The 22,242-nt window shown below is 50.5% G+C and overlaps 3 protein-coding genes across 5 annotated transcripts; 1 reads left to right on the plus strand and 2 right to left on the minus strand.

Annotated features, from left to right (window-relative positions):
- On the plus strand, window positions 1-11,108 carry TM7SF2 (transmembrane 7 superfamily member 2). Of its 2 annotated transcripts, XM_080984426.1 has the most exons (11): window positions 4-106; window positions 2,731-2,860; window positions 3,648-3,844; window positions 5,184-5,238; window positions 5,538-5,732; window positions 6,759-6,862; window positions 7,455-7,574; window positions 8,201-8,369; window positions 8,933-9,013; window positions 9,381-9,503; window positions 10,811-11,108. In XM_080984426.1, exons 2-11 carry the CDS (start codon window positions 2,806-2,808, stop codon window positions 10,969-10,971), a joined length of 1,260 nt encoding a protein of 419 aa, XP_080840552.1. In that variant the 5' UTR covers window positions 4-106; window positions 2,731-2,805; the 3' UTR covers window positions 10,972-11,108. The 2 variants fall into 2 exon arrangements, with proteins under 2 accessions (XP_080840551.1, XP_080840552.1); XM_080984425.1 differs by lacking the exon at window positions 2,731-2,860 and having other exon boundaries at window positions 1-106.
- A 1,806-nt stretch (window positions 11,109-12,914) lies between these two features.
- On the minus strand, window positions 12,915-14,538 carry ZNHIT2 (zinc finger HIT-type containing 2). The gene has a single exon (XM_080984424.1). The coding sequence runs from the start codon at window positions 14,396-14,398 to the stop codon at window positions 13,169-13,171; it is 1,230 nt and encodes a 409-aa protein (XP_080840550.1). The 5' UTR covers window positions 14,399-14,538; the 3' UTR covers window positions 12,915-13,168.
- Window positions 14,539-17,311: 2,773 nt separating this feature from the next.
- Window positions 17,312-22,228, minus strand: FAU (FAU ubiquitin like and ribosomal protein S30 fusion). Of its 2 annotated transcripts, none has more exons than XM_080984429.1 (5): window positions 22,098-22,228; window positions 19,635-19,717; window positions 18,289-18,433; window positions 17,856-17,911; window positions 17,312-17,477 (listed from the first exon to the last, which is right to left on the minus strand). In XM_080984429.1, exons 2-5 carry the CDS (start codon window positions 19,707-19,709, stop codon window positions 17,352-17,354), a joined length of 402 nt encoding a protein of 133 aa, XP_080840555.1. In that variant the 5' UTR covers window positions 19,710-19,717; window positions 22,098-22,228; the 3' UTR covers window positions 17,312-17,351. The 2 variants fall into 2 exon arrangements, with proteins under 2 accessions (XP_080840555.1, XP_080840556.1); XM_080984430.1 differs by having other exon boundaries at window positions 19,635-19,722; window positions 22,098-22,191.
- Between the last annotated feature and the right edge of the window lie 14 nt (window positions 22,229-22,242).

Here is a 22,242-nt window from a genome sequence, read left to right on the forward strand (position 1 = left end):
GGGATAGGGATAGGATGGGCAGAGGGTGGCGCCGCTGATGCTGGGCTGATGCGGGCGGGCAGGTGGCCGGGACAGGTGAGCGCCTCCCGCATCCAGGCGCCTCCAGGTAAGCCTTCCTCCGGTGTGTCCCCTCTCCCATGCCAGAGGATGCCGCCGCTGTTGCTGGCGGGATCTGGAGGGCCGGTGGGTGGGGCAGACATGCGCGGGTCCCTCTCGGGATGCACCCAAGCCAGGCAGGGGACTGTGGTCCCCGCGGGGGAGGGTGGATTTAGGGACCTTCCCGAAAGGGCCAGCCCAACCTGAGATTGGCATCCTCGCCAGCAACGCTTCCGCTGGGCTGGGAAAGGGCCCCGTCTGGAAGCGCAGCGCCGTCGGTGGATGCGGAGCTTAGGCGCAGCAAGGACCGGCGGAGAATGAGGCAGTTGCCTTTTCTACAGAAAAGACGAATTTTCTACAGAAACATGAGGACTAGGACATTGCTCCTTTCTTTTAGCGGAAAGGTGGCGGTAGCTCAAATGGGAGGGCGCATGTTTTGCACGGAAAATGTCCCCGCACCCACCCCGGCCAGGTTCAATCTCTCTCTCTTTCACACACATTTGAGGGTGGCTGCTGGGCAGGCAAGATGGGGACTGATCCAGTATGGCAGCTTCCTATGAGGGTTGGATCCTGCATCCAGACCTGCAAGGCATCTGACATCTCCCTCTTTTGAAATGTATTGAGGTCAGCAGCAGAACTGTCCTCCTCAGAAGCGCCACAAATTTTGACTGCCAAAGTACAGTGGTACCTCGGGTTAAGTACTTAATTCGTTCCGGAGGTCTGTTCTTAACCTGAAACTGTTCTTAACCTGAAGCACCACTTTAGCTAATGGGGCCTCCCGCTGCTGCCGCGCCGCCAGAGCAAAATTTCTGTTCTCATCCTGAAGCAAAGTTCTTAACCCGAGGTACTATTTCTGGGTTAGCGGCGTCTGTAACCTGAAGTGTATGTAAGCTGAAGTGTATGTAACCTGAGGTACCACTGTACCTTGAATTACCTCATAATGTTGTTGGCCTCAGTCTGTTTCAGGAAACAATGGGCGTGTGTGCCTTTTTTGGGGGTGGGTGAAGTCAAGCTGTTGGAAGATTATGGTGCCTGCTGTGGCTCTATTTGGGGGTGCAGACACTTTGGGGGTGATGCAAATGGCACAGATTTCAAGCATGCACCTTGTCAGGTTGTTTAATAGTTCTTGAAGATACACACAAAGGCCATGTTTTTCAAAATACATACAAAAGCCATGTATTTCAAACGTTGGCAGTTCTCTCGCTTATGAGGACAAATCTGCCACAGGCTGTTGGATCCGGAAGATTATTTGTTGGAGGGTTGCTTTCTCTGCTGGAGACAGGGAACTGGACTGAGAATTTGAGACAGAGACTACAAAGCAGTTAGCATGTTCTTAATGCTAAATTACGAAACTGACAGGACTCTAAAGGAGAGGAGGAGAAAGGCCGATTCCTTCTGGAAGCAGCAAATCAACCAACAATTTCACAGGGATGAGGCTTCAGTTGAGAACCAGTGTGTTGTAAGGCATTTAAAGACATCCCAACTAAGCTTGGAAATTGTAATTTGCTAAGGGTGCTGGGAATTGTAGCTCTGTGAGGGGCAAACTGCAGTTTCCGGGATCCTTGGGCAGGGATGCTTTAAATGTGTGGTGTGTTGGCAAACCTAGACCATGAAGGCCTAAATTCAAATCCCTAATTGGCCATGAAACTCTTTGGATGACCTTGGGCTAGTCACACACACAAAAATACCATAGTGGACTCCTAGGAGGAAAGGTGAGGAATAGGATGGGTGTGTGCTGGGGCTCACGTTTCCCTTGTTCTAACAATGTCCAGATGTGTCTGGAGGGCTTAGTGGTGAGAGAGCAAGCACTCCCAATATGCTCAGAGGCACTTGATCGTAACTTTGAGAGGTGTGCTTTGGTGCCAGAAATGGGTGGTGAAGCTCAACCTTGGCAAGCGCCAACTCCAATTTTGTGCAGCCGGAGACTTGAGGGGGGAGCTTGACACACTCTTGGGCTCATGACCCCAAGAGGTGGGGTAGGGGGTACACTTTGCACTTGTTGTTTGAAATAATTGCACCAAATATTTATCCTGAGTTGCAGGTTTTCTGGGAAAGTGAAGGTGGACTTGCCAAGCACTAGTTTAGAATACGAAACATCCTTCCCGGTTATGATGGTTGCCTGGGAAAGAGTCTGGAGAGATGCTGCCAGCCAGTGGAGGCAATACTGAACTCAATGGGACAACAGCCTGACTCTGCCAAAGGCAGCATCCTGTATTCCTATGAGAGGTGCTCACGAACCAGTAGCACTTTGTATCAACTGGAGGTCTGTTCCAAAGGGTTCAAAATGCTGCACATACCTTACAACAGCCCTGTGAGGTAGACTAGTGGCAGATGTCTAATGGGACAGACATGACAGTCTGACAAGCATGCCCTTCCTCTGGAATCCCAGCCTCCAGCTGGCCAGCTTTTGTTGGCTGTGCCCTCCTGGTGATTAATGTCTAAAAAAAGAAGGGGACCTGGGCGGAATTACTCCATGGCCAGGCAGCCTTGCATGTAAGGCACAGTCAGTTAGAAAGAATGTGGCTTCTGTTAACAGGCGATCCAAATCAGCTCGACCATCGAAACACACATGGGGGGATACTCAGAGGCTTGTCTCAAGGGACTCTGTTTGGTCTTCATGGATTCTTTCTCTAGGTCTGTGTGTGGTTGCTGAAGACCGGGGAAACTTGCAAGAGGAGGTTTGTGGCCCAGGACCTGCTCAAGAGGACAATGGATCGACTGAAGGTCCCCCGCACCAGAGAGCTGGAATTTGGAGGCGTCCTAGGTGAGGGGAGAAGGCTGAGCTCAGGGTGGGTGTGTGCAGGCAGAAGAATACTGTTATAGATCGGGTGCAGGGGCTAAACCTTAGAAATGAGTAAATGGTAGGATTTTTATTATTTGGGAATGCGATACAGGCTGTGGAAGAATTCCTGAGCTATACTATGCCAAACGACCTGACCAAGCTTTGGGCCGTTAAGAAACAATACAGGGTCATTGATGGCCATTATCAATGCAAGAGAACTGTCCTTCTCCCCGCCCCCCCCCTTGCCCTGAGTTGTGAACAGAGACTGGGAGTTCGGAAGGTTGCCAGGATAACTTGGTGTTGTATGACAAGAAAAGATAATTTTTAGCAAGGTGTGCTGGGATGAAGAAGGGGAGAGAAGAAAGACTGGGATCCATCTTGGGCAGGCTGGCTGAAGGCTGGCTGGGAGAGATGTCTTGGACTCCAGGGCTGCCCTGCTGTGGGGGACAAGCCCCTCTTGAGATGACCATGCTTTAAGATCTGGACTCCCTCCATGCTGACTGAAGGTGTAAATAGGTGAATAAACCATATTTCTTAAAGCTACAACAGTCTCCAAAGGGAGCCTGGGTGATGCCTGGAATCCCATGGACTCTGGCTACCGCTCGGCAGAGAGAGGGGGAGGCACTCAACCTTTGTAACAATACCTTTCTCTCATCCCTCCCCAGAAATCCTCTATTAGGGAGGCTTGGGAATGGTGTGAGCAGGGGATGCAGGACTCCTGGGTTCTGTCTCTTCCCCTTTCTGACCGCTCCATCTTTTTTCATCACAGGGGCTGCCCTCCTTATCGTCCTGATGCCCACCACTGTCTTCTACCTCCTGTTGACTTGCAGAACGGAGCAGGCCAGCCTGTTGAACATCCCCTATCCTTTGCCCACCCTCCGCTCCCTGTGGGACCCCCGGGACTTTGCCCTAGTCTTGGCCTGGGTTGGATTGCAAGCTTTCTTATATATGCTCCCGATGGGGAAGGTAAGGAGACCTCCACACTCTCAAGGGATTTTCCCTGGCTTCTGCCACGGACTCCTTCTTGCCTGCGCTGCAGTAAGGTTCTGCAGCCTGGCCTCAGTTTTCCTCATCTGAGCAATGGGGAGAAAGGCTAGCTGGTCCTACTAGTAAAATGGCAGAAATGGGGAAGTGACATCACAAAACAGCAGCTGCCCTTGGCGACAGAGGGACCCTTGAGTCGTGGGGAAAGGCCAAAGCAGCTCTCTGTCTTTTTATTTTCCCAAAGCACGTTTTGAGCATTCCTCTCCCACCAGAGAGGCTTCCTCCTGGCTCCATATAAAGCAGAGTTTCCCAAATGTGGGTCTCCAGCTGTTGTCGGACTACAACTCCCATCATCCCTAGCTGGCAGGACCAGTGGCCAGGGATGCTGGGAATTGTAGTCTGAACCGTTGGGAAACTGTGTACGTGCAGCTACTCACACAGAGTCAGTTAAGGTTTGGTAGACAGCCAGAAGGCAATCTGAAGGAGTAAGTCTGCCTGGTGATAACAGAGACATGGGGAGAGCTCCCTGATTGGTCAAGCTCTTTGTAGGGAGTGATAATTAATGGTTTACTAACTGGAATGTGTTAGTTCAGTATTCAGAGCTCAGTGTTCAGAGCTCTGTGTGTCAGTGTAGGAGTTGTGAGTCGTGTAAGAGAGAGCTAGAAAAAGATCTGTGTTCTGATCCTGTAAATAGTCCACTGCATATAATAAACACCTAACTACAAGTTCCTGGTTCCTGCTTCGTCTATCCTGTTTGCAGCCAAGTTGCCAATTGCTTCCGTGGATTCTGTATTTACTCTGCTAGGTCTGGCTAAGGTCCTGCAACTAGTCAGAAAGATAGTAAAGGACCCCTGACCATTGGTCCAGTCGTGGCCAACTCTGGGGTTGCGGCGCTCATCTCGCTTTATTGGCCGAGGGAGCCGGCGTACAGCTTCCGGGTCATGTGGCCAGCAGGACTAAGCCGCTTCTAGCAAACCAGAGCAGCGCACGAAAACGCCGTTTATCTTCCCGCCGGAGCAGTACCTATTTATCTACTTGCACTTGGACGTGCTTTCGAACTGCTAGGTTGGCAGGAGCAGGGACCGGCAACCAACCGCCAACCTTCTGATCGGCAAGTCCTAGGCTCTGTGGTTTAACCCACAACGCCACCCGCGTCCCAAGTCAGAAAGTTGCAAAATACCAAATAGGTTTTGCCAATATTAACAACAGCTGGAGACCCAAGTTTGGGAAACCCTGATATAAAGAAAGCACCCCGCTTTCAGGCAGCCCTGGCAACATAGACCCCACCACTGCTTTCTGCGTCTGTGTGTGTTTTCAACAGCTCACAGAAGGGACCCCCCTGCGAGACAAGACCCGGCTCCAGTACCGGATTAATGGTAAGTGCCCCCCACCCTTAGGAAAGGTCCCCCAGAGGTGAGAGAGCCGCCAGGGGTGCTGCTGGTGGCTCTCAGCAATGGGGAGGGGTGTGGTGCTAAGTGGCTTTTCAGCGTATCCCAGTGTTTCAAGACTGAGAACATTTTATTAAACGCCACCTTGTGATTCTCCCCAAGCTTAGCCATATCAGTATCGGCTTAGGAAGGCCGGGGGGGGGGGGAGGCAGGAGGGATGATAAATTGATGTCTGGTCATTGTTTGTTTGCCCCACCCTCTTTCTCCCCCTGCCCCACATTTCTCAGGGTGCCATGCCATGGTGGTCACAGCGCTGGTGGTTGGAGCTGGCCTGGCGGCTGGACTGCGCCTCAGCTACATCCACGACCATTTCCTGCAGTTGGCCTTCTCTGCCTCCCTTGTGGCCTTTGGACTCAGCGCCCTCCTGTACCTCAAGGCCTTGCTTGCCCCAGAGGCAGCCCTGGCCCCAGGCGGGAACTCAGGTGAGGTGCGAACCCTGACACTGGGCTCCTTCTGGCTTCCTTTGCCAACTCCACCTCGGCAGGGACTAGCGACTTGATGGGCATGGCCAAAACCCATCAAATGTCCCATGTCTGGTGCAAGCTGGTGGTGGGGTGGCAGGAAGGAAAAGGAAGGGGAGAAAGACTGAAGCCGTTATCTCCTCACGTGAATTGGCTCGCAAAATCGGATAAGGACCGTCTCCCGGGGATGATATGTCATTTAGCAAAAATAACAGAGAGGCCTGCAGTCCTTTTAAGGCTCATTCATTTCTAGAGGCAGGAGTTTTTGCGGAAAAACGTCTACCACATATGTAGTATTATTCTTGCTGGTATTATTATTATACGGCAACGGTATAAAAATCGCTACGTGTAAAAAATGATAAAATACCCAGGGGGCGCAAATTGTTATTCCCAGTTGGCAATTACCTCTTTGTACATGTAATTTGCATTGTTATGAACACACGGGAAAATGCGAATAGGCCGGAAAGGTCTTTGGGAATGCAAAGGGCTAAGATCACCCAGGGAGCTTCATGGCTGAGTGGGGATTTGAACCCTGGTCTCTCAGGTCCTAGTCTGGCTCTTTTACATTGAGACGTGGTGACTATAAGATCAGCTGCAGAGCATTCTGGGAGGCTGTGTGTTCTTCCTCTGGTTTCTGAGCATATACAGTGGTACCTCAGGTCACAGACTCCGCTAACCCAAAAATAGTACCTCAGGTTAAGAACTTTGCTTCAGGATCAGAACAGAAATCACATGGCGGCAGCAGGAGGCCCCATTAGCTAAGTGGTACCTCAGGTTAAGAACAGTTTCAGGTTAAGAATGGACCTCCAGAACGAATTAAGTTCTTAACCCGAGGTACCACTGTATGCTGAAAATTTGGGCACAACGTTCTGCCAACACTTCCCTGCTTCACGGGGGTGCAGCTGCCTAGAGGGGTGTGTCAGAACCACCTCCTCAAAGTGTTTTTGACGGCAATTTCTCCTGCTTGCCTCTTTCCCCATCCCACAGGAAACCCCATTTACGACTTCTTCATGGGCCACGAATTGAACCCACGGATCTATACCTTTGACCTGAAGTTCTTCTGTGAGCTGCGCCCGGGTCTCCTTGGATGGGTAGGCATCCCTGGGCTGGTAGCAGAAGGCAGGGTTGGGGAGCAACCCCTTTGTGTTGGTGTGGCAGCGCCAAGGAGCGCCCCTCCCCCCATACTGGAGGGTCCGGATCGCTGGGGATCAGGCAGCCAACACAACTGGGATCCAGTATGGTGTGGTTGGAGTGCTGGGTGCGGACTGCGGAGATGCGGGTTCAAATCCGCCTGTAGAGCAGGTGTGGGGAACCTTTGATCCTCCAGATGCTGCTGAACTACAACTCCCATCAGCCCCAGCAATGGCCAATGATGACAGGAGTTGTAGTTCAGCAATATCTAGAGGGCCGAAGGTTGCCCATCCCTGCCATAGAGCTGGCAGCAACCTTCCCTAACCGGGTGGCCTTCAGATTGTTTTCACGTCTTTTGGGGCCATGCTCTCGCAGGAGCTAAAATGGGACATCCCAGGAGCCAATCAGAAGCCAGAATTACAGAATTCTGGGGTGTCCTGCTTAAAACAGGACAGTTGAGGGGTACCGTATTCCACAAGCTGTAGCTAATGGTGATGAGGATAATACTGCTTTTCCCCCTCTGCCACCCGCTGCTTCCCTGCTCTCTCGTAGGCCCTGATTAACATGGCCATGTTGGTGAAGGAGACGGAGCTGAGAGGAAGCCCTTCCTTGGCAATGATCCTCGTTAATGGCTTCCAGCTTCTCTACGTGGTGGATGCCTTATGGCACGAGGCAAGTCTGGCAGAGGGTGGGATCTGAACTGGCTGGCCTGCCGGCCTGAGTTTTGCAAGGAGCCTTAATTCTTCAGTTTCTGCCACGGAGATGCATCACAGGAACTGCCAGGCTGAGTTTACAAATGACACCCATGTATGGGTTTTTTTGGTGATTTCCTGCACTTCCTTCCATAAGGACTAGAAACTTGCTTTTGTCTTTTAAAAAAGGAACAGAAGCAAAAGCAGTGGTTTCCAAACTGCTCCTCTTCCCTAGTGCTGATTTCAGTCAAGCCTCCCAGGGGCTCAATAAACCTTCTTTTGCCTGTTTGGCTGTTAACAAAGAACACAAAAAGAGAAACTGACACAACGTGTGCGTGTCGGGCTGTTTTCATCCTAGTGGACCTCAATTCTGCTCATGTTTCTCCTTCTGAATTTGGGGTGTGCCCCTGGGGGAGAGGAAGGCTTATTTTTCCTCCCTAGTACCTGCTTCCTCAAATCACCTGAACCTGTTTGACTGTAGCCACTTCTCTGAAATGCACCCGCTCCCCAGTGTGTGGCTCGCAGTGGGTTTGTTTAGTGGGGACTGAGAGCTGGTGGATTTTCCTGGGCCAGATTTAAAAAGGCAAATTTTCTTCCTTCCCAAAGGAGGCTGTTCTCACCACGATGGACATCGTCCATGACGGTTTCGGCTTCATGTTGGCTTTCGGGGACTTGACGTGGGTGCCCTTTTTGTACACCCTCCAGTCATATTTCCTCGTCACCCACCCGCAGAAGCTGAGCCTGCCCATGGCTGGGGGCATCACCCTGTTAAATGGTGAGTTGGGCGGCAAACAGGGCCTCTGAGCATGCACAGAATATATTTTCTTCCCCTCCAAGCTTCAGCAACTTTATTTTCTTTTCGTGTCAGGGGTCTAATAACGTAACCAACTTGCTCTTAACTAAGCTTCCAGAATGGTAAGGGATATAAAGCCTTAATTGATAGTAAACAGTGGGGACTTTGTACATTTAAAAACAAACAGGCAATATTCAAAATTTCCACTGTGTCAAAGATAGGTAGCCCCTCTTTGCAGAGTGCCCCTACCCAGTGCCTAAGCTGAGGTGTGGATGATGCCTGCTACCCAGAAACAATTATTTCCTGAGTTTGGGAGGGCCAAGGGAGAGGCTGTGCATAGTGCTAAGAGAAAGAAAAGCAAAATTAATGTGGCTTGAAACATATCTATGGAAATGTGCATGTGTTAATCATTTTTCTTCATAGCCCTGTCCCTTCAGTCACCCCAGAGCTCAAACTCTCTGTCTGTCCACCCACTCTTTCTCTCTAGCGTGCTCTGCCCATTCATGCCATCTGACTCTCCCCCCACCCCCTTCTCAACCCTGCAGGCCTGGGCTACTCCATTTTCCGTGGCGCCAACTCCCAGAAGAATGCCTTTCGCCGGAATCCTGCCGACCCCAAAGTTGCTGGTTTGTCCTCTTTTGTGGCTTGTGGCCTGTTTGGACCCTGCTGGGAGACACACAAGCTGTGCCCTGCGCCATCACAACCTTTGGCCTCTAATGTTCCTTTTCTTAAAATGTATAGCCGCGGCTCACGCGGGCAAGTGCCTCAGAGAAGCGCCTGCATTTAAAATCCAAATGTCATCGCTTCTGAAGAGGAGTGGGTGCATGGGTATCGTCTTTTGTCTGTGGGAGGGAGGTGGAAAATTGGGCATCCCTGTTTTCCTCCCTGTTGTGAAAACAGAGCGTGGCTGGCCTGCTTTTGCAGGACCTGCATGCCTTGTGAACCTCTTGTGAACCCCTTTGTTCTCACAAGAGAAATGTTGTTTCCTTTCAGGGCTGCGAACCATCCCCACGGCCACAGGACGGCGCCTGCTGGTGTCCGGCTGGTGGGGGTTTGTGCGGCACCCCAACTACTTAGGAGACCTCATCATGGCTTTTGCGTGGTCCTTGCCCTGCGGTAAGCGGGAGCCTCTCTCCCCCTCCGTCAGTATCCAGACCACACTCTGTAGGAAGAGAATCTCAGTGCCCGGCCCACTCACCAGGGTCACACAACACCATTACAAGCAATTACATTACCTTGCACATAGTGTGTGCCAAGTTGCCAAAGACACAGAAAGGAGGACGGGGAGACAGCATCCCCTCAGATAGACAGAGCTGCTGTGCTTGTTTAAAGAAAGAGAGAACCTATATATGTCAACGCAAATTCTGAGGGTGCAGAGTTAAGCAGTGTCCGTTTTCCAATGTCCATGACTCTCATGGCCTTTTGAGTAACCACTGGGAGGCTCTCAAAATCCTCACTTTGGAGAGAAACAAGCAAAACACGAAGAAAATTAAATATACCCCTTATAATTTCATGTTATGCCCTGCTAAATCCCAGAAAGAGCTTTCCCATCATCTTCCAGCCTTTCAAGGCTTAACCCAGGGAGTGGGAGCCTGCAGTTGGGCTCCCACATCCTCATTCCTGACCATTGGCTATGCTGGCTGCTGCCGGGGCAGATGGGAGTTGTAGTCCAGCGGTGCCCAGTGGGGACCCCTGCACTGGCCCCCATTCCTCGCAGTAACCCACCAGGCAAAGAATGGCATTTCATTTGAAACACTATATGTATGTTACACAGGAGTTAAAGGTAAAGCATTAAGATCCAGCAATTAAGATTACAGCAATACCTCTGTTAGGTAAAGGTAAAGGGACCCCTGACCATTAGGTCGAGTTGTGACCGACTCTGGGGTTGGGGCGCTGGCGTGCAGCTTCTGGGCCATGTGGCCAGCATGACTAAGCCGCTTCTGGCAAACCAGAGCAACGCATGGAAACGCCGTTTACCTTCCCGCCGGAGCGGTACCTATTTATCTACTTGCACTTTGACGTGCTTTCGAACTGCTAGGTTGGCAGGAGCAGGGACTGAGCAATGGGAGCTCACCCCGTTGCAGGGATTCGAACCGCCGACCTTCTGATCGGCAAGTCCTAGGCTCTGTGGTTTAACCCGCAGCGCCACCTCCGTTAGGCCAGTCTAAATATTACAAAATAGTTTGGAAGCTTTCAGGGTTTCCCCGCCCAAACTGATCAGGCTGGATCTTAGAAGCTGGGTTTGGGGTGAGGGGAAAGAGAGAGAAAAGGCTGCTGGTGCCGAGAGACCCCTTTTCTTTTTCTCTTCCCCACCCCTAAATGGGATTCTCTGTGCCTCCTTGCACTGAAATCTGAAGTGGTTCCTCTGTGTCCCAATAGCCCACCCTCCCCAATGGCTTCCCCATTCTGTTTCCTCTCCTCAGGCCTGACCCACATCCTGCCTTACTTCTATGTTCTCTACTTCACCATGCTTCTGATTCACCGGGAAGCCCGGGACGAGCACCAGTGCCTGAGGAAGTATGGCCTCGCTTGGCAGGAGTATTGCCGCCGCGTCCCTTACCGGATCTTCCCCTACCTCTACTGAGCCATCATTTGACAACTCAGCTCTCACCCTGCTCACCACAATGGAAACCACCCTTTCTGCCTGCCTGGAGAAGCCCATGCCCACACAGGCTCAACCAAGGAGAGGAATGGGTGCCACGACTGTCACTGTGGGGTCACAACCCCCCTCCCCACCTCCAGGAGCTGTGGGGAGGGGGGGTCCTCAGCCTGCTGCAGCTTTGTTTCCAAGACCCACTCAGACAACATGGCCTGCTTCTTTCAGGAAATGAGAGGCTCTCTTGCTTCCTATCTATTGCCCGTCAGGACATTTCGATCTAGAAATCGCCTTCTTTTGTCAAGCCTGAATTTGCAAAAATTTAACCCACAAAGTCACGTGGGCAAACTCTGTGTTGCTGGTTTTTAAAAAATCCTTTTTCTGTGCAGACAGCAAGAGCCCAGATTACACGACTGGAATTACTTTGTCGATCTTCACATATTTATTCTGTTTCTGCAATGCAGCAGACCATTGAGCTACATCAAAGACATTTGGCAAGCTGCAACCAACTGGAAGTGCTGCTCTGACCCTTTCTCTGGCCTCTGAGATTCCACCGCAACTCGTTTTGGAGCAATAAGGACTAGAAGCATTTTCAGTTAATTAAGGAAACTTTTTTTAAAAAAAAATCTGAGATCTTTGGCATGCACAATTTCTGTGACCAGTGCTACTAACCTGTGGAAAAGGCAGATTCCTGTTTATAGGAAGTTAAGGAAGCTGTACTGAGAAACCTGACATATTAAACAGAACTGAATTTATTTTGGGATGGGGAAAAATAGCTAACTCCGCTTTTTGACTATGGATGTCACTAGACATTCAGAAAGTGACATAAAAACTCTCAATCTGGATTTGGAATGATTTCTAATCAACCTTGGATTTTGGGGACTAGATTTTAGTAAGCACTGATTTTGGTAACACAGCAGAGGTTCAGGTTTATTAAAGCAGCTTTTGAAAGTCAAATGTTTCTTGAACAGCAAATTAACACCAGGGAACTTTCTGAGTTTTTGTCAGGTTTAACCATTTCGGCTAGGCTAGGGGAATGTTTGCAGTCAAGTCTGCAGAATTTCAAATTTATGCAGAATCTTAATTTAGGTCTAGTTGGGCGCTTCATGTGTGCATGGAACAGAGAGTAACCTTTTTTCTCTGTCGTTTACACACACACACACACACACACACACACACACACATACACACATACCATTTGCTAAAGAGTCAATGGAAGCATAACAGGGCAGTAGAAGGAATTGGAGCACACCAAAGTTGTCTGTAGATGCTGGTGGGTTAAGGATTAAACTGGATTTCCCTGGCTGGGTGGGAAATTAGGGGGGTTATTTCCTTCATTTTTGAAAGGGGTGGGAGAAATGAGCAAATGTAACTTATTTTAATAAATAATATATTCAAACCTCTGCGGGGTTTGGGATGTAATTTTGGCAAAGCTGCTGCTCCACACTTCTTTGAGGACATCAACAGTGAATGCAGAGTCCATACAACAGATATTACCAAGAGGGTATTTTCTCCGTATCATGGTTGGATACAAGAAAGTTGCCAAAATGCTGTAATTTCAGTAATGACAGTGATGGACGGCTAATTTCCCTCAAATCAACAGATCACATGTTCACTCATTATTTTACAACATGGAACACACCTTTGTGTTTTAATATGCTGACTCCAGATTATTAAACTCTAAACCCGTTGGCTGTTAATACTTCCGCTAGGTGTGCCTTAATCCTAAAGCATGTTCTCAGAAGTAAGGCTCGCTGAGTTCAATATCCATTCACACTTTGTAAGATTCTTCAATCAGGGCAGTCTGGAGGGTGGCTACTCAATGTATTTACTAGAATGTAAGCTCTACTAGATACAGTGGGACCATCCTTATCCCAACTAACCACACATAGGATTGGGCCACTGATTAAAAAATGGAACAAAAGCAGCAAGAAAGTTCACCAATTTATTACACAAGCAGCCCCCACAAGTGCCTCTTGAAACCCAAGCCTCGCTCCATTTCAAGGTGTTAACGTGAAGTGAGACAGAAAAGGGTCTAATCTTGTCTAATCCAATATGTGATCCAGTTTACAGAGTATTCAATTTCCTGCTCCAAAGCCTAATCTGGTTTCAGCAGGAGGACTCTCCCCCCAGCTCCCTCCCAGGCCAGCTGGTGAGCATCTGACAGCTGTCAAAGTTCCTGAATTCAGTCCAGTTCTTCTATCAGGGGCTTCTTAGGAGGAGGCACTTTGGCCCCCCACATCTGCTCCAGTTCCTGGCTGACAGCCCCCACCTCCTTGACCATGTCTAGGTGGGCGTGGTATTCCTGCTGCACCTCCAAGGCCAGGAGACTCAGAGTCACCTCATTCTCATTCACCCAGGAGAGCAAGAACTCACACTTCTTCTGGGCCCCAGAGATTCTGGCTCGGTCCTGGGCAGGCAGCCGCCTCTTCCCTTTGCTCAGCAGTCGGGCCATGTGGGCGAGGGCAGCCAGGCTGAACCCCTTTTGCTGGGCCTGGCACTCCCCCATTAAAATCTGGGCCACGGCCACCATCACCTTGGCATTGCCCAGCAGGCATTCCGGGTATTGCCCCATTGCCAGGGCCTGGAGGGCGGCTTGTAGGGCCTCGGCTGTAGAATGGAAAACCTGCTTGGCCCCTAGAGCCCCAGAAACGTCAAGGACCGTCTCGCAAAACTCAGGGAGCATCTCTGCCTCGTCTGCCTCTCCATTGTACAGCGCCAAGGCGTAGGCATAGGCATAGAGAACATTGGGCAGCTGGAAGCGGACCAGAGGTGAGGTAGGAGTACGAGTCAGGGAGGCCAGCGGAGGGATGGAGGACGGCAAAGTGGGCACTGCTTGCTGTCGAAGCCTCCGGGTGCCGGTGGGAGAAGCCTCTTCTGTGTGGGTGGTAAGTGGTGGGTGTTGCAAAGAAGCCTCTGGGTGCCAGTGGGGCTCCGGCTCCTGAGCATCCCTGGAGTCCCCCTGGAGCTCCTGGATCAGGGCAGTGCCATCGCATCTCCTGCCCCCCAGCCACCAAGGCTCCCAGGCAGGCAGGAGTCCCGAGATCTGTCCGCTGCTCAGCAGCCGCTGGAAGTGCTTCCTCTGGCCGGGGCTCAGCTGCTCCCACAGCGCCTCCTCTTGCTCCACGTCGGGGTTGAGGCCTAGCGAAAGGTCCTCATCCCCAGGCTCGCGTAGCTCCTGCAGCCGCAGGAGGGCCTCTCTCAGGCGGCGCTGGGAAGCTTTGTCCCCCCGAAGGCCCCGGAGGCTTAGCTCCAGCTCGCGGCTCTGGAAGTCCTGGGCGCAGGAGCCGTGGTCCCGGTAGCAGGGCACGGAGCAGAAGCGGAGGTGGCACCGCGGGCAAGTGTAAGGGGCTCGCCCGGCCTGGCAGTGCCCGCAGGGAAGGTCCGGCGCGGGACTCGAACCCGCGGAATCCATGTCGGAGAAGAGGCAGCCGAGGAACGCCGAGCGCGTTCGGGAATTTCCGGCAGCAGCCTGTGTAAAGGGTTTCCGCGTTAATACCTTGCTGCGAATCGGAAGTTTCCGTTCATTCTCGGGCCGGAGAGCGCCGAGCCCCAGAAGGCTGTGCGCGCGTTCCTTGAAAACTGGTTTCCGCGCAGACGCACGCACGTATGTAAATCTAGCCACAACAGTGCATTGTGGGAGGAAAACCGGAGAACATATCGGGGACTTTAGGGCATCTGAAGACATAAATCTACCGATATTGGATATGGAGGCATTGCTGTTCTACCAGAGCGGTTTATTGCACCTACTTTGAAGAGATCACCATATCGTACATAGCAGAGCCAAAGAGTGCCCAGGAGGTGCTTGAGCGTTCTTAACTCATACTTACCTGGCAGGGGAGACACCATGATCATGAAGGTGGTTTTCCCAGGGTGAGGCTCATCCATTGCACTGCGGGTGTGCTGACCCCTGCGATTTCCCCAAATGCGGGAAACTCGACTGCATAATTTGTGGTAGTGGGGGACTGCGTTCGCGCTTTCCCCTGATTTTTCAGTAATAAAAATAGTTGTAGTGTGTCGTGTCGCTTTTAAGCTTAGAAGTGCCTTTGAGCGCGGAGGCTGTGTAATATCCATTTAATATTTTTATAGCGCTCATATCCAGAATGGTTGGCGTTTAGTTGGCGCTGTGCTACACTGCTTTGAAATGCGGGAAGTTAGCCACGCTGGTTTGAGATACAAGCATACCTGTGGCTTGAGATATAAGCATACCTGACTTTTTAAGTGGGTCGTATATTGTTCTTAATGGTGGAGGCTGGTTCATAAGGCGAGTGGCATGTTGCCCCACCAAGCAGAACGTTCAGCATGCCCCATCTACTTAACTGCCTTCTGATTTACAACCAGGGTAAGGAGGGGGTCACTTATCAATTTCCTCCTCCTTAATGGGACTGTTGCTCCTTGTAGTAGATCTCTGCTGCAGGGAGGATGGGGGCAGGGGACACAAAACCTCCACCTGCAGTTTGGCCTCCCTGCCTTCTCCAATACCCAACAGGTATTGTGCAGGTGTGTGCCAAAATCCTGAGCTAGTTACAATATGCGAAGAGCAATTTTCACAGGGTCCAAAAATGTGAGCTGGGAGCAGGGGCTGGACAAGCTCTTGGGGGGGGGGGCGTGGCAGCTCCTTCAGCTCTTTGAACAATATAGAATAAAAATAATTGTGCACCAGTTAATTTGTTGTCAACAGTTCAGCTTAATGTTGCACTTGAATGTTTATGCCTGCAGACATGGAGCAGTAAGCAGAAGAATGTAACTTCCAGAGACCTCAAAGGAATGGGGGTAAAGTGTGGTAGTGAAGAATCAACACTGTAGAAATTTACAGAGAGAAATAGGCAACACCAGTGGGTGGGCAACAGGGACGACTGGAGCAATTGGGAGAGGGAGGAGCAGCTGGCAGCATTTCCAGGTCCAGCTTGAGCTTAATTGGCAACATGCGTTTCCTTGCAATTTCTGAACCCACCAACTCAAGCCCATCTTAAATAGCTAAACACATGCCATCAAGCAGAGGTAGTAGAGCAGGTAATGTAATCTGCGTTCCCCTTCTTCAAGAGCAGCATTTTTAGCACTACCATGCTACTACAGTGGTCAACCTGTGGCTGTCCACTTTGGACCATGGCCAGGTTCCTGTCTCCCCTCCAGTAAAACATCCCTTGGCAGGAAAAAAAAAGCATGGCAAGAACAAGCCAGAATCCTTCTCCATGATACTTGTGTTGGAAATATTTTCTGTATGAAAGCAGCCCATCCTGTGAGCCCTCTCCAATGACCGACTTAAAAATACATCACTGTGTTGGCCATTGGCCCTCCCCCTCCATTACTTTCTTGCTTTGTGAGCTCCTAGTGGAAGTGATTTGTCAAATAGTAGAGGCTAATGCGCTACATATAAAAACCAGCCGTGGAAATATGCCATCATGGAGGGGCAATGGAGAGCTTGCCCATTTTAAATGCATATATGCTTACTTCTTATTTTTATGAAGTGACAGTATTTCCCTCTAAAAACTCTGACCCTGAAAAAGGAACTTCCCTCTCCCAAGACTGATTTAGTAATCCCCGAGTGATTGGAAAGAGGACATTGAGCACTTTTCTACTTGCTTCGCAGTCCTCTCCACTCAGCTGTGCTGTGATGGGTGGGTTCTTGAATGTTTTTGAAGTGGGTAGACCACAATCTTGAACCCGATATACAAATTTTAAAAATAGCTAAACGGAGGCTTAGTTTGGTCAGAATGGAGTATATTTTCAGAGTTAATACTAAATACAATACTATTGGCTGAAAATTTGTGCCCTGAGATTTTTAGACTCATCTACCCGTGTACTAGGGGACGCGGGTGGTGCTGTGGTCTAAACCACAGAGCCTAGGGCTTGCCAATCAGAAGCTTGGCAATTCGAATCACCACAATGGGATGAGCTCCCATTGCTTGGTCCCTGCTCCTGCCAACCTAGCGGTTCGAAAGCATGTCAAAGTGCAAGTAGATAAATAGGTACCACTCTGGCAGGAAGGTAAATGGCGTTTCTGTGCGCTGCTCTGGTTCGCCAGAAGCGGATTAGTCATGTTGGCCACATGACCAGGAAGCTGCACAAGATGAGCGCTACAACTGCAGAGTCGTCCATGACTGGACCCAACGGTCAGGGGTCCCTTTACCTTTACCTATGTACTATCTGCAACCAAAGGGGCACATGGGTTGCCAGATGTGAAATACACTGGCATTATTTTCAGCTCTCCTACACCACTTTGCAACTTTGATTGCCCCACTTTCTCTGAATCGACTGCAGTCCTCGGGCTCAAGTGAAACAAAGCCCCTGTTCCCAATAAGCAAGAAAAACACCCACCAACACCAGGTCCAAGCTAAGATCAGATTTATTAGGTAACTGGGTGCTGCTTAGGAGTTGGCATTGGGGCCCTTCTTCTTGCCAAAGCCTGGCACAATGTTGACAAAGCGGCGGTTGTATTGCATGCGCCTCTTGGCACGGCCAGTCTTCTTCTTCTTCTTCTCTTGCTTAGCAACCTGGGAGAACAAAACCGAACAGGCATCAGTAAAAGATCCACCTGAATTTCAGCAAGGAATTCAGCCCACCGCCATTCACCCTGCCCTGCAGCCTCAATTTCCACTATGCAAAGTCTAGCCCCTGATACGTAACTCCCAGAACCACACCCTGAAAGCCGGGCAGTTGACAGCTCTCCACCCAGCCCAATCCTACCTGAAGACATTTGGGCACTTAAGTTATGGACTGGGCCAAATTCAGCAGCTGCTAGCTCAAGAGCATGCCGGGGTAAACTATACTTCATGGATTTCTGCCTGGACTGCAGTCCAGGCACTCTTATGCTGATGGGGCTTTGCGGCTCCGAGTCCTCCCACACAGCAGAAAACTAAAACAGGACTTACCTTTGGGGTCTGGCCTCTCACTTTGCCAGCACGAGCCAGGGAGCCATGGACCTTACCTGAAGAGGAGAGAAACACAAAAAGATATCAGGGAGGCCACTGGAGGCACCACCACAGCTGACAGAAGTGACCAGAGGCGTGTGGGCTAAAGAAAATCTTGTCAACCAGGACCTTTGTTGATGAGATTATATTTGGGTCCAGGGAGAAGAAGCTGGCACAGCCCTTCACAGGAGGGCTAAAACCCACCCGCTGGCTAGGCTATTGTTTGAAAGTTTACTCTCCACATTCTTTACACAGGGCAGAATCCTGACTTCTGATCACCTGCGGCAATGCAGTTGCTGGCCTTCTAGCAACCCAACAAGCCTCAACCCAACTGCCATCACTTTGGTACCTGCCCCCCCCCCGCCACAAATAGTTCTGGGGGCTCCATACTTACCACCCAGCATGCGTGCAGCAACCTCCAGTGTTGTGAGGTCACTGATACCACACTGCCCAATGACTGCATCATCTTCCAGGGGAGTTCCACCAAGGAGGATCACCTGATCCTCAGGAACAATGCCCTCCAAGGACTCGATGTGGGCCTGGGGAGGGGAAGGGAGAGATGAGTCACCGAAACACCCCACCGCTCTAACTGCAACAGCAGGGAGGATGACACAAAGGCCACGGACAAGGAAAACGGAATTGAGCTGGAAGGACCCATCGACAGCCAACTCCTCAGTAGCCCTTGTGTGTGAACTTTCCACTCCCTCAAGGAAAAGGCAGCAGAGATGGGGCAGGGTGTGTGCCCAACCCTTCCCTAAGAAAGCCCTGGTGAATTTTTGTAAGGGCATGTCTGAAACGAAGCAAGGGAAAAATAGCAGTAGAAAAAGCAGCAGGGAGGGGAAGGGTTAAGCACCACCACCACTCTGCTTCGCTTCTACCAACACTCCCAGCTGTATCAAGGTTCCGTTGAATGTGTTTGCAGGGGCCATGCTTTTTATTTGTTAGCTAACGAAGGACAGTCTCCAGGCAGCTTACAATCAACTATTAAAAGTATACAAAATGATTTAAAATGTCCACCAAAATGTAACATTGATTATGGGGGGCGGGGAGAGTAACAATAAAGCCCTGCTTGTCTCAGCCTCTTTCCCAAGCTGCAAGGAAGAGAAGCCACTACACACTGTGTCATCTGTGTCTTCAATGGACCTCAAGGTGTTCTCTCATCCAGGCACTGACCAGACCCAGATAGGCCTCACTCACTCAGCCTAGGGTTGCTGCCTTCAGACCACAGATCTGGTCCTAAGGCCACCCAAGCCTAGAATGAGCTGGAAGGACCTGAAAGTCTGACCCAAAATATCCCCTTCACCACCCCCAGCAACTGGTAACACAAGCAGATGGCTGCTGGGCCGCTAAGAAATAGCCAAAGCTCCAAGTGACTTCTGCAAACAAAGTTAAGCTATAATGAAAGGTGGCAAAACTATAGATACAAGTGTTAAGAGCCTCAGACCAATCTATACAGGGGGGTAATCCCTTCCCAACTCCAAATACAGCGACTAGAGAATAGCAGAAGCAACACTCACTATCGCTATGCAACAAACCAAGTACAGTGAACCTGGTGAGGTACAGCACTCTTCGCAAAGGCTGCTAAGGGGGGGGGGAGGTCTTTTCTTCTCCAGTAATAGGAAATTAGCCAGATTTTCTTCATATTTTTTTGAATATTGCTATTAGCTGCCTTGAACACCAATAGGTGGGAAAGTGGGAAAATAATTTAGTAAATGGCACAACAAGTTAACTGTTCCTTACCTTAAGGTGAGCTACTGTTTCCTGCCCGGACACCTCAAGGGTGTGCAGATTCTGAGCACGAATAAAGAGTTGCATGGTTCCACCTGTGCTGAGGAGAACAGCAATCAGATTAGGGCGCAAAAGTATAGCATTTCCTCCTGAGGATTAGACAAATTCATGAAAAAGAGGTCTATTGATGGCCACAAGCCACAACGGCTATGCTCTGCCCTCCACAGTTGGAGGCAGCAATGCTTCTGAATACCACTTGCTGGAAACCACAGAAGAGGAGACGGCTATTGTGCTCAAATCCTGCTTGCTCATTTCCCACAGGCATCTGGTGGGCCACGGAAAGAACAGGGTGCTGGACCAGATGAGTTATTGGCCGGATCCAGCAGGCTCTTCTTACTTCTTAAGCTAGTACCACTGGCATTTCCCCACCTATCTTTTAGACTAGGAAACTCTCTCTCCATTCTGTAAAGCAGACCTCAAGGTAATGCTGCTGTTCAGGAACAAACTCAGAACATGAGATGTGGCTCACAAGCCTCTCCATTCAGCCTGCTATTGGTGCTCATCCTGGCAACAACTTAGCTTCCATCAGGATACTGCTGGAAGGCCCCTAAATTCTTTGTTTCAGGGACTCACAAAATTGTCTGTGTGTATCCTTCCAAATATGGTGCAGGGAACAGAGTCCACTAGGAAATGCCAACCTGAACACAGTTCCTCTCAAAGATTATCGCCGCCCCCCATTTGAACAACACACAGTGCCATCTGCTGGGCCACAAACAGCTCCACACACAGAAACAGAGATGTCTTGACCTACCCATTGCAAAGTGAGAAGGTAGCCATCCCTAATTCTCTTTCAGAGAATCCTGGTCTCTCTCTCTCTCTCTCAGAGAATCCTGGTCTCTCTCTCTCTCTCTCTCTCTCTCTCTCTCTCACACACACACACACACACACACACACACACGGCACAGCATTGCCATGTTAACAACCATGCCTCCCCCTCTAAAGTCCTGGGAACTGCAGTATATTAACAGGAACTGTAAATCTACCGTTCCCATGTTTATTTGTGGGGAGCCATGTCTGTTAACGTGGCATAAATGTGCTTTAAATGTATAGCGGGGATGTGACCAAATATTACAGTTCTGAAATCATCTCTCTTGTATTCCTTCCCACACATTAGCAACCAGGCTTAACAATATGAATACCAGCATCCTGACCTACTCCCCACCCACCCACCCACCCACCCTTCTCCCTACAATTCCTATCTGCTTTCTACCTTATTAAGCTCTTTCATCTCTTCCCCACACCCTGCTACCCCTCCATTTATCTTTCTATCTTAAAACAGGACCCAGGAGGTTCAGACTCTTAATCCCATTCCTCCACTGCGTTCTCCAGGAATAGCCAGGAGTTCATTTAGACAGTGTGTTCCCCCAGTTACATAAAAAGCACTCAGGAGTCCTGGCTCTTATCACTCCCTTACAAAAAAAATACTAATACAAAAAACCCCAAGTACTGTATTTAATTACCCACGCCCAATCGTTATGTCCTTAACCTCGCTTACACATACCCCAACCCCACTCTACCTCCACGAGAAGAGGGATTACAACCGGTTATGCACTGCCTATGTTTTAGTTGTTTCTATTTTGTCTGTAAGATGCCTTGAGTCCCCTGTCAGGGGGGAGAGGCAGAATATAAATAAGTATAATGCCCAGGGAACGTTGATTATGGGGCAACAGGAAAATCTAGTCACTGCATAAATAAAGGTCTCCTGCGATGCCTCTGTACAGCAACCTTCCTTATCTCCTTAAAGCCTCCGGCAAAACTCATCTGGATCATTCCTAGTCCCTACTTTTTACTTCAGGCAAAGGATGTGCCATTCAAGTAACCTTCTCTCCTCGCTTCCATTCCCTCACCCCGTTTTTGCCTCGGTGACCTGTCATGCTCCTTCTTTAGGAAGCAGAATTCACACATAGGGGGTGATATAAGAATGGCAACAAGGCAAACCCACCCCCAGCTTCGTTTGCTCCTCAGGCTTTTAAAACTGGCTCCATGGCCTTTGCCTGCCTGCGCAGCCGGTCGCCTCTCAGTCTTAGCGTGAGAAGAGCGTTGCTGGCCGCGTTTTCCGTACGGACTGACACGGGGTGCTTCTCTACGGCCCCCGCGGAAGCCGAGGCTACGCTGGAACAAGCGTCCCGCTCCATCTCCACGTGCTTCACGGGGCCCTGCGAGCCGCGTGCAGCCAGGGCCAGTCCTGCTCCGAGTAGGCCCATTGGGCCAAGGGCCAGAAGTCAGCCGCGCTCATTCACTTCATGGAGTCTACTTCCGAGTAGGTCGCATGCGGGCTCCACTCCCTGCCCTTCCCCAATTCCCCCCTCTCCAAATAGTAGGCCTGGAATTGAGGGCCGTCTCAAGGGGACCCAGGAGTCCGGGGGACCCCACCCCCACCATTTTCCTTTTGATTACCCTCCCTTCCCGTCTCACCCTCAGTCGCCGATCCAAGATGGAGCCGGGAGAGCCGAAGAGTCGCCGCCGCTCCGCGCACGCAGACGAGGGAAAAGGAAAGAGGCAGGAAATGGGGCGGGACTACCAGGGCGCAGGCGCAGTGGGGTCGGGTGGGGGGTCGGTG

The sequence above is a fragment of the Podarcis pityusensis genome (assembly GCF_964106645.2).
Source record: "Podarcis pityusensis genome assembly, chromosome: 16".
NCBI lineage: Eukaryota > Metazoa > Chordata > Lepidosauria > Squamata > Lacertidae > Podarcis > Podarcis pityusensis.